This window comes from Seriola dumerili, unplaced genomic scaffold, assembly GCF_002260705.1.
Source record: "Seriola dumerili isolate Sdu_G_001 unplaced genomic scaffold, Sdu_1.0 BDQW01000016.1, whole genome shotgun sequence".
In the NCBI taxonomy this organism is placed as follows: domain Eukaryota; kingdom Metazoa; phylum Chordata; class Actinopteri; order Carangiformes; family Carangidae; genus Seriola; species Seriola dumerili.
In genome coordinates, this window is record NW_019174271.1 from 239,237 (window position 1) to 251,182 (window position 11,946).

General features: G+C 44.1%; 1 protein-coding gene across 1 annotated transcript in view; it reads right to left on the reverse strand.

Annotated features, from left to right (window-relative positions):
• Positions 1-11,678, reverse strand: part of LOC111225824 (TGF-beta receptor type-2-like) — a 35,183-nt gene extending 23,505 nt beyond the window's left edge. The window contains exons 1-3 of the mRNA XM_022750860.1: positions 11,483-11,678; positions 3,444-3,588; positions 3,152-3,345 (exon numbers count right to left, since the gene is read on the reverse strand). Coding sequence (XP_022606581.1) covers positions 3,152-3,345; positions 3,444-3,588; positions 11,483-11,591 — 448 coding nt within the window. The 5' untranslated portion in view covers positions 11,592-11,678. The remainder of the gene's footprint in view (positions 1-3,151; positions 3,346-3,443; positions 3,589-11,482) is intronic.
• Positions 11,679-11,946: the final 268 nt, after the last annotated feature.

Genomic DNA, 11,946 nt, shown 5'->3' on the forward strand with positions numbered 1-11,946 from the left:
TGTGTGTACGTGTGTGTGTGTGTGTGTGAGTGTATGTGTGTACGTGTGTGTGTGTACATATGTGTGTGTGTGTGTGTGTGTACGTGTGTGTGTATATACATATGTATGTGTGTGTGTGTGTGTGTGTGTGTGTGTACGTGTGTGTGTATGTACATATATGTGTGTGTGTGTGTGTGTGTGTACGTGTGTGTGTGTGTACGTGTGTACGTGTGTGTTTAAATGGCTATTTCAGGCCTAGGACTTGGTTTTAGTTCCAAGGCTTCCCTGCTACAGTATAACTTTATACTGTTATTATGCAGTGGTGTTGTCTCATGCTAATTAATACTTATAAAGATCAATAAGTGGAAGAACAGAGTGCATCAGTATCACCTGCTGACCAGCAGTCAAAATCCAACTTGTTCACGGACACAAAGTCTGAGGCAGCGGTTACTAAGAGCCGTTAACTTCACACTAAGAGTTTGTTATTTCTGTTAGTGCGGCTGTGGTAATCTCATCCATGTTTAGTGAGGCAGCTCCCTCAAAAGCTCTGATTGGTTGACTAATTCTCTGAAACAGCCATCAATGGGCTGAAGTCCAGACCTGTTTGAATCACTGAACAAACATGTAGGTGGTGATTCAGGGTCCAGGATTCCTAGTTGTTTTTTGTCTCTTCAGTTTATAATGAAGCTTGCATGTGTCATCTGCTCTTTGAACTCTGATGCAAACTGGGAGGTGTCACTGTGCAGACATGACCACCTGACGGTTCATCCAGCAGAAGGATGGTCTGTTTCAACACTTGGCCTCCCACATCATTTTCACTACAGCAGATACAATCTCACAGTTTAGTGGGGCAGGAGGAGGAGGAGGACTCAGCTCTGCCTTAATGATACTGTAACAAAGGAGGAGAATAAAAGAGCTACCTCATAACAGCAGACTGACTCTACCTCACTGTCACTCTCTACTGTGGTGTTCTGTGTCTTCGGGGCCTGTTCACCATGTGCTGGAGATGTTTCTGATTTGAGTAAAACACAGACAGGAAACCATATGTCTGAGCTCTCCAGCGTGGCAGGCCTACACAGCCACACACACACACACACACACACACACACACACACACACACACACATGCACATACACACACATTCATACACATTTACAGGCTGAGACACACAGCCAATTTTTCTTCTCAGCGTTGTGAGAGGCAGCAGCCAAACGCACACCAGCTGAGTGTCTTTAACCAAACCGAGGATTCCCCCAAACGCTGTTTACGCATGACGCAAACACTGACTTTCCACTTCCTGTTTGTGATGTGAATGTGCATTCTTTAGTCATTACACAAGACAGTAGCTAAACCCCCCCCCCAACAAAAAAAAGAAACACCCACAACTTCTCAAATGCATGTGAACAGCTTTTACATGCAAGTGTGGAGAGAGAAAGTCAGAGGAGGAAGCGAGAAAACGATAACAAAGAGGAGTGACAATTTATTGATAAGTGAAAGAAAGTAGTAGCAGCAGCCAACAAGTCGGTGGATAGTTGATGATTACTCATTTACAGCTGAAATATGAGGAAGCAGAGCAGCTGTATTGTCCTTCTTTGCAAATATTAGAGATTGTACAGCTGAGTGAGCAGATAACATAATGATTTCATGACTGGTCGACCAGATGTGAAAAACCAGCTGTGTAAAAAGACGTCAGAACAGCTTTTACATGCCAGTGTGCTGTTGTTTTCATGCATGTGGGTTTAACCTGTGTAGGCAGATCAGATTAATTCTGTATGATTCATATGGTTGTTAAATTCCATGAAAACCAACAAAAGGTCTTGGGGCCGCAGATGGGTCAGGAATCTATTGAGGATGGACTAACACAGTGTTCTTATTTTTTCATGGGATTTACTGACAAAAAGATAAATATGAAGTGATCAAGTTATCCTTTAAAGCCGTATTAATGGATTTTTTTAGACTTACCTACCGACAAATTAAGCAGACATGGAGCAACATTAGTATTCATGTGGAGTGGTGTTTGTGTCCAGTATTCCCTCTCTTTTAGCTCTGTTTTCAGCTGTGTCCCAATTCAGGGACGAAAGCGTGGCCCTTCGTAAAAGTGGTAGACTGCGAAGGTGGAACTGAAATGAAGCGTTCTGGTCTACAGAGCACTCTCACTTTGCTTCACCAACTGTATCCACCCTTACTGTTGCGTTGCAAAGCACGGCTCCTATCTCCTAGCAACCTTGACAAGACACGACAACTTTTTTTTTTTAAGGCTCTTGGTGTTAACGGTTGTACCATTAGCTGAGCTGAAACCCAGTACTTACATTTAACAATGTAATGCTCAGGCTCTCTGTTGGCGTTTTGTTTGCTGCCATATTATTTTCATTACCAGCTTGCATTGAATCTTGGGATAGGTTACAATGCATTTCTCAGCTGCATTTGAAGGAACCTTGTAAATGGGACGGTCTAGTCGCGCCGCCGTGACACAGTCAGTCTTTAAATGCAACCTCCCTCTGAAGGATGCGGCCTCTGAATTGGGACACAGCTTTGGTCTCCACCGGCTCCTGAGAGAAACATCTGGCTCTTTAGCTGCTCAGTGCTCCACTATGTTCACCAGCTGCTCTCTGAATTTGGCTGTCTGCTGTTTTCACTTTTGTAATAGAGAGATTTCAAGTTTAGATTGTTATGAAATTTATAAAAATGTATAAGATTATCAATTGTATCTATTTCCCCTTGCACGGTGGTGCAGTGGTCAGCACGGTCGCCTCACAGCAAGAAGGATCGGGTTCGAACATTCAAACCTTTTCATGTTCTCCCTGTGTGGGTTTCCTCTGAACACTCTGGCTGCCTTGTGCAGGTTGATGGGTGACAGTCATTGGTATAAAAGTGAGTGTGATTGGTGTAAATCTCTACGTGTCTATGTGTCAGCCCTGTGGCGAGCGACCTGTCCAGGATGTATCCCGTCTCTCGCCCCGATGTCGGCTGGGATTGGCTCCCGCGGCCCTCAGGGATGAGTGCTATGGCTAATGGTATGGTATGGATGTTTTCACTGTGCCAGTATGAGTTATTGAGTGTGTATTCATGGGCAAAAATAGCTATTTTATCCATTCAAAATTACCTAAATAAAATAACGGGTTGTATAGTGCAGCTTTAAACTCATACAGGAAGTTGGTTTTGTGAACTCACTGGGGGAGAATAACAGCTTGTTGTTACACTCGTCCTCGTCGGTGCAGGAGCAGAAGTGAGCCATCCCACTCGTTGTGTTCTTCTCCTTCATCACACAGGTGGAGCTGTTGTAGTCATCTAGCATTACACCATACAGCGGCTTGGATGGGTTGTGGCAGAGGGTTTCTATAGAGAAGCCCGTTTCGTTCCTCCTCCTGCGACAGACAGACAGAGACGTAATCATTAATGTAGCCTGAGCAGCTGTTGTCTTGTAAATCACATTGACGAGATGAAGCTGCTTGTATGTACCTACCAGATAGCGACACAGACCTCACTGCTCTCCATGCAGATGGATGTGATGGAGCAGTTGGTCATGCAGGTGCCTGTGCCGCTGCACGAGGACAGCTCCACATCACAGAACTTACACAGCTGCCTCAAAGGGTAAAAGTTTGGCATACCTGCAGAGTGCACACACATACACACACACACACACACACACACACACACACACACACACACACACACGCGCATATCCATCAGGTCGGTTTCATGTTTCAAGTACTGAAATCTTCAGTCTGACCTGAGGAAGAAAAAATGGAACAGAAATACATTCACTGACTGAATTGAGAGCTGAGACATCAACAGTGTGTCACAGTACAAAAATTCCAGTATTGGTCACTGGTCCGCAGCACAATCTGTCTGTAATTATACTACTACTATTTCACCCACTGTTAAATTGCTTTGTGCAGCTGTATCCCTTGAAGACCAGATGAGACGTTTAAGCATAGTATATGTTTATGTCAATTTTAAGACATGTGACTGATAATATCCATTTTGATTCGCTGAAATTCGTGTCAGGAAGGTGAAATACATCATGGGAAATAGCCACAGAAAAGTTTTTAAAGTTGCAGTTCGGTGAATGGCTGATGACCTGAGCAAGGGGAGTGATGTTGAAGCAGATTACAGCAGTTACCTGGATAAAAACATGATTTAGAAGATTCAGACACTGACTTCAACCTGCTAATCTGCTAACCAGCTAGTCAAGGCTCAGGGCGAGAGGCATGTCGGAGGAGGAGAAGGAGGAGGAGGAGGAGGAGGAGGAGGAGGAAGATCAGTGAGCCAGTATCTATGCTAAGCAAAGGTAAAGATTCACCTGATGCAGCGCTGTCACTAAAACCTTTATTTCTCAGCCTCTGGAGCAGATAGCGGCATGAAATGAAAACCATTTGAGACCTTAAATGTTTCAAACATGTTGTTTGAACTGAGAATTCTAATAAATGCGCTTCTTTTTCCAGCCATATACAGTTTCTAAGGCAAAGCCAGTGATTCACAATAAAAGTCAAAGGTTTAAGCTCTGAAATGTTTTTTATTTAATGTCTCTATCTGCTTCACAGACTGAGTGATAAAGGTTTTAGTGAAGTAGTGAAGTTTTTCAGAAAACCCTCAGGTTTTAGGAGGCTGTTTTGAGTTCTTAGAGAGTGTCTTAAGTCTTAATGGATTGAGTCTTTGAAACGAGTCCAAATCAAGAGTCAAATCTAAGTTTTTGCAATGGGATCCAAGCTGTAGCTCCTAACTGGTTTGCAGCTACGTGCAACTTGTTCAACAAATCAGTGAATTCTTCTTGCAAATAACTGAAGTGACACATTAGAGCAGGCATGTATGACCGTGTAAACTACACACTGTACAACACACAGCAGCTTGGAACCGCACGAAAAGAATCAGCTTCCAGGTCGGGACCATAAACGGCCGTCAACACAGACAACCACAACCTGGGCATCACCTCCACCAGGCTTCGCAGCATGTGCCTGGATCAGCCACCTCATATGTGCTGGATGGGACCTGAGGAAACCATCAAGTCATACAAAAATAGTCCAAGACCACACTAAACCACTGAGACAGGCAGCCGCAGCTGAATCAATAGGCAGCTTGTGCCAAGCTACAACCATTTCTTAGATCAAACCACTTTAGACACATAAACCAAAACCTCATGGAGTCTCTGAAATGACTGCAACAAGGATTTCCTGAAAGATCTGACCTGATGTGAATGCTGGAGATATCCTGGAAGTAAGAGATGAATGGACAAATCGGTGAAATGTGAAATCAAATCTAAAAACACGAGTAACATGACTAATGTGGCTCATTATGAACATTATAAGGCGATGACAGGTTATAGTTGAAATAAAAATTCATTATCCTGCTTGAGAAACAGCTGTTTACACCCATTTCTGTCTTCACTTCTGCTTTATAATAAAGGAGTAATCAGCCTTGGTATACACTTACATTGTTTGTTATCATCACTCTAGCAGGCTGGAGGGTATAGCATGCAGTACAGTCTGTCGCGTGCTGCCTGGGCTAGCTGCATAATCAGTAAAATCTTATCCTTGTCTTTCTCCTTTGCATGACTCGAGCTGCCTAAACCTCTCTGATCTCCCTCTGCACTGTGACCTGTTCAGACCTGCCTCTTGTGCTCCAAGCCCACTGCTTGCAAGCTTAGGAGAGGCTGTGTGAAAAAAAAGAAAAAACCCAGTTAACCATGTTAGCCTGTGTAAGTCTGAAGTTTACAGGGCTTAACAATTACTTTTTACACCACATTTCTCTGAATCTAGAAAGGGAGTGAAGGTTTCTCCATATGGCCTTTGTGTCCAAATAATCCTGACTGGCTGGGTGGGATGTGTGCTCTTTGTACACTGTTCAGGTGTTGTGGTGCAGCAGGGTGGCTTCTGCTGGGAGGTCTGAGTTTAAGCCTCCATGTCGCCAAGCGTCTGCCCCTGGTGGGGCTGGATGTCATGGACAGGTTCTGGATCAAGTCCTGACAGCACCCGGGCTAGCAGCTGTTAGCTTCTTTAGCTCAGTGCAATAATTCACTGAGAGTTTCTGTCTTCATTCTTTCTGAAGAAGTCAAATGTGTTCTTAAGGTTTACATAAAGTAGAGCAGTTACCACAGCAGCAGTTACTATCATTTTAACTCTTTGTCATTGGCTCATGGTAATTAACCTGGTTAGCTTTAAAGGTCCATATAGTCTAAAGGTCTCTGTCCATGTGTAGTTTGATTATAAAGCAGGTCTAGGTTCTATATTAATACTGTGAAAGTATCAAAGCGTTCAGTCCACAGAGAAATGCACACAGCCTGCATCCAGAAACTGAGCCTTAAAACCAGCCGTGAGGACTTCTGTAACTTTGTGATGTCACAACAAAGCAGTCACCGCCCTCAGCCATGCCCCAAGGCCCGCCCACTTGGACCTTGCAGAATTTGGTTTCTCTGAGTGTTTACCTGAAATCTGCTATATTTTTATTGGGTCACTGAAAAAACAGTTGGCCAATCAGAAGAGAAGCTCAGAGCCTCCTCTCTTCTGATTGGCTCACTGACCTGATGTAAAACTACACTGAGATGGTTTTTGGTTCTTAAAACCACAAATATATCTTCTTATGGATTAACGGTTGAATTAAACACAGGAGGAGAGCTTTAAAAAATGACAGGTCCATTTAGTTTTACCAGGACACCGCTGCTCCTTCCAGCTGGTGCCACTGGCCTTGTGGGACATGGTGTTTGTAACGTGATATGTTGTAGGGCTGGATTTTATCAAGAATGTCAGGGTGGTTTGTATTTAGACTGCTTCATCTGATCTCAATATCTTCACTGTTTCTATGACAACTGGAGCCTGACAGTAAGTGAAATGTTTCTATAATACAGTTTCTAGTATTGTAGTTAGGAACTTATGCTAACATGAGCGGCACTGTGATCAATGGAATTAGACATCATTATAATTTCAATCACTTGATTTGTTAAAAAAAAAAAAGAATTAACGACGGACTGATCCCTGCTGAACACAACTTGTGAAGCATAAATGAAGCAGCTGATGACTTCCACTGACTGAAGCATCTCAGATGACCCCTTTACTTATTATCCTCTGTCGAACTCTTCATTATAAACAGTTCGGATAAACATCTGGCTCAGAGATGGAGGTAGCGTCCGCACTAAGGATGTCTGATGTGACAGATACCAACTTCACCGTGATCAAAGGAGTCGCTCTCTTGCAAACAACAACAACAACAACAGCCTTCACATGTCTGAAATCCAAGATGTAGACAAAATAACTGCATGCAGTGCAGTCTGTGCTATCGTTAAATCAGCTGACAGGGCAGCATGTCTGCAGACCTGAACTGTAGACCCCGACTAGAGGAGGACTTCAGCTTTAACACACATGAAGTCTCATTATCCTCCCTATATATGAAGAACTCCCTCCTGTGGGGTGTGTTTATATGAGTGTGTGTGTGTGTGTGTGTGTGTGTGTGTGTGTGTGTGCTGGCTTATTCATTTAACACAAAGCACAGCTACTGTAACACACTTTCATAAGAGTGTGAATTAGCAAAGCACTAAAACAACCACACAACCACTAATAAAACCTGTGCCCATGTTAACAGGTTAGAGCAGCCACACAGCCTCACTGAGACCCGCAGGGTGTTCACACCTGTGATGCACCGCTCTCAGCAAAAACTGACAGTTACAACGTCTGTTGATAGTCGTATTGACATCATACCAGGAACATTTCATAAACTGACACCTTTCACTGTAGTTTCAGAAATGAGGATGGAAGGAACGTGGAGCATCCTGTGAGAAATACAGAGATACTTCATCTTTTGGTATCATCATCATCATCATCATCATCATCATCATCATCATCATCATCATCATCATCATCATCATCATCACCATCAGGACATTGAAAAGATTGTGAAGAAATTGAGTCTATTCTCAGACAGATAAACTGTCTGTCTTTTTATTGGTTGATGTTATATTCCTCAAACTATTCTTTTTTCTCTTGAAAGTTTACATTCATAAAGACATTCCTTTAATATATTTACTGTTTTCAGAGCCAGAATTCAGACTTTTCAGGCTCCATATGAATGACAGTAATTAGCACGTCAGCTGTTCTGTATGTGTTTCAGAACATGTTTTACAAAAGGGAAGAAAGAGGAGAAAAGAGAAACACTGCAAATACCCTCATGATAAAATAAGATAGCTGTCTTAGTCAGAGGTTGCAGCGTTAGTCTGAAGGTCCAGTGCAGAAAGTCAAACTGTGCATGAAGGTCTATGGTGGTACAGTATGTGGGCCATTGTACCAGCTGCTAAAGCACTTTGACTTGCTCTTTTATTGCTGCTGCACTGTTTCCTGACCCTGGTCCGTGTGCAGGAATTACACTGTGAAAACACAAGTGACCTGAGTGCGTCACAGGAAGGTGGAGGAGGAACGTGTGGACTGTCATTAACCGTTCTCCTGACGGCTCCTGAAGGGGCCATAACTGAAATGTGAGATTTCTCCTTCTCCTCCTGTTACAGCAGGAGGGAAATCATGCTACTGTGACCTGCTCCCGTCTGACACGCAGACCAGTGGATCACACTCAGATTAAGATAAATCATGCTCCAATCAAATCCTCTAAATAACAAAACAAAGCTGTTTTCTGAAATGACAAAGCCAACATAAGGTAAGATTACCATTTACTGAATGTACAGACATGAGAGTGGAATCAAAGCTCTTATCTAACGCAGTTTATTTTCTCAAAATGTCAAACTATTCTTTGGATATTGGTGGATCTCAGCCTCAGGCGCTTAAGCATTTTAAATATTTGAAAATGATCCATCATGGCGTCCTCTAACCTGATCGAAATAACAATAAATCTGCTTACAAATAATGCTAATTCCAATGCATACTTATTTTTCTGGAGCTCCTCCTCTCTTTTCCTTTCCCTCTTCTTTCCAAACCTCTGAGGATGTGAGCTCACAGTGGACAGGGGGGGGGGGGACAAACAGGAAACCTGACTCCAATTTATCACCAACATACAGGAAGGACTGCTCCAAACTGCTCAGATGTGGATGGAAAAAATGAAAAATCTACACCCCAGGTACACATGAAAAAAAAACTATAGATCTGATACCAAGTTTTCCAAAGGATCTTAAACTGTCTTTCCAGGTGTGTCTGCATGTTTAAAGTAGGATGGTTTAAAAAGCATTAAACCTCCCAAACAGATAGATGACACGTTTCTGGAATGATGCTTCTCTCTGCTCATTAAAATGAGGGGAGACAACTGGCGAGAGGCAGCACAGGGCCACATAACTGGCCCAGCAGGAGGCTCGGCTCGCTCTCTGCTCCTGAAAGTTATCCTCCCACTTCTCTAACTCCGTCTTAATCCACCATCTTGACCGTAATCCTCTCATGCCTCTCGTCTTTATCTCCCTCCTTTAGCCTTTCTCAGGTTCCCTCTCTCTGCCACCACCTCCATCCCTCCTTCTTCTCTCTGATCCGGAGACTCAGCGAAGCGATCTGAGAGGAGGGGAAGTCGACTAATATGGTGAAAAATCAAAGGGGAACACTGTAGAGGGGTTAAAGTGAGTGACCCCCTTCTCTTCTCTGCAGCCCACTAAAGTAAGTGTAAACACAGTAGGAATCAGGACTTTGCAGGACACACACACACACACACACACACACACACACATACACACACACACACACACACACACACACACACACACTACTCCTTAAGAAGGGCCCATCAACACAGAGAAATATGACAAAGTCTCTGTGTCAGTGATAAAGTCGTCCTACTGTTCTCCCTCTGACCCCTGACTTCTGTTTGTCATCTTTAAAATAGTTTTTGTTTCGACACACTCTTGGCTCGGCACGAGGATCAGGAAGTGCACGAGCTCGCGGCGGCCTCTGCCCTGACACGATGAAGATTCCCTGGAAAAAAAGGAAGGATGAAGGAACCTTCCTGTGACGGGCCGACCAGCGGATGGTGCCGACATCAATTCAAAGCAAACAGAGACAGAATAGATAAAAACAAGAGTCCAGCTCTGCTGTTTGTGTAACCGACATATCAAGCTGCTCTGGCACTGGGAGAGTGGTGAGCTGCTTCCTCCAGTCAACTGCAAGAAGTTTGTGTGTGTGTGTGTGTGTGTGTTAATGTGCACTGGTTGGGGGGGGGGGGGGGGTGTCATGTGGGTGGAAGCTTATATGTCTTTTTGTGCTTACATGAGTGTCGGTGTGTGTGTGTGTGTGTGTCTATTTGTGACACATACAATGCAGCACGACCACACAGTCTTTCTGGTATGTGGGACTTCCAGGTTCAAAATAGGCCCCACCGTGGGAGGAGGGCAGGAACAAACAGCAGGGAGAGGGGCAGAAGAAGAAGAAGGAGAAGGAAAGGAGATGAAGGGACAACAAAAAAGTTTACTTCTTGTTTTCATCTGAATGCTGTGCTCAATCTTACCACCTGTCAGCAAGCGTGGGGAGGTTTCTGTGGTTTACTGGTGTCACAGTTTGTCACATGGAAAGTGGCCAAGTCTGTTATACTGCCACTGTTCACACATGGAGGGAAAGGCTCAGACACATCATCCCTAAAACACTACGATCACGTAGGAACTAATCAGTACACTGTTTAAACCTGCTGAGCTGCATTTTAAACTCTAGTGGAGATCTAAGTGTTTCCAGAGATACCAGATATGTGTGGCTGAATATTTGGGAAGTGTGTGAAAGAGATGCAACACCGCCATAAAAAAGTCTTTCACTCAGTGGAAACCTCATGTAGGTTCGATACCTGGGACAAGCCAAATATAAACAGCACTGTATGATACTGAGACTTATTCCTGCACTTTGATGAAGTTAGAAAACTCAAAAGAGATATCTTAAGAAAAGCTGACATACTTTGACTTTTAGTTTACATCACATCCTACAAGTCCCATCATGCAACTCAAGAGTATTTTTCATTATAAACCCAGTCAGATAAATGCCCAGATCTTTCATCATCCTTGCCCCTAGTACATAATCACACCGGTTTTCTGTTAAGAACCCCTGATGACATCACCAGCTCAGAGGTTAAGAGACAGGAGCTGCAGGAGAACACATGAAACCCAAATGTGAGGATGTGAAAGTTAGACAAACTCACTGTTACCGTCAGACTAAATACCTTGGCAGTAGTTTAATAAGTCCATGACTGCGGAAAGTCTTTTTTCTGCAGTGAAAGTTTATCTCATAGTGGAAAAATCTTTCTAATCTCTACGTGGAAACACACATGTGCTGTTCGAACCAGGCGCTACAGTGCGCAGATGTCAGAGCAGCCAGCAGTGAGGAGCGACGCTGAGCCGTGTATCAGTCCGCAGTATGAGTCACCTGTTGCGCCCGGCTGTCCTCTCTCTCTCCGGAGACCCCTGCGTAACGCGCTGGAGGTAATGCTCCCTAAGTCCAGTAAAACTACAGAGTCTGAGTCTGGTTCTAATGCACTGACATTAGTGAGGACAGTAGTGAGGTCGTGGCAGTGAAGACGGCGCTGATAAAGTTTAGGATATGCGCAACTCACCGGCATTCCCGGTCTCCAGCAGCAGAGTGAAGAAGAAGACAGATAGAGCTCCCCGTAAAGTTAAAGACCAGCGCTGTTCCTCCATGTTCCTGTGTCCGAACACTGTCATTCACATTAAAGGTAAAGTTAAAGAGAGTCCAGAGGAGGAACGGGTCTGGTGTGTCCTCTGTGCCGCTCCACTCCGCTCAGCAGCTGGAGACTGACTGCTGAACCATCCATACACACACACTGTGTATGACAGGAAACTGGAGGAGGGAGGGAGGGGAGGGAGGACTCTCTCTCTCTCTTTCCCTCCCCTGTGTGCGTGTGTGCGTGCGTGCGTGCCTGCCTGCGTGCGTGCGTGCGTGCGTGTGTGTGTGTGTGTGTGTGTAATTACCTATCCAAATAGTGGAAATCGGAACAGTAAACAGCTCTGTATACAGTTACATAAACTCAGGGCCATGAAATGTTGCCAGGCGGCTTCC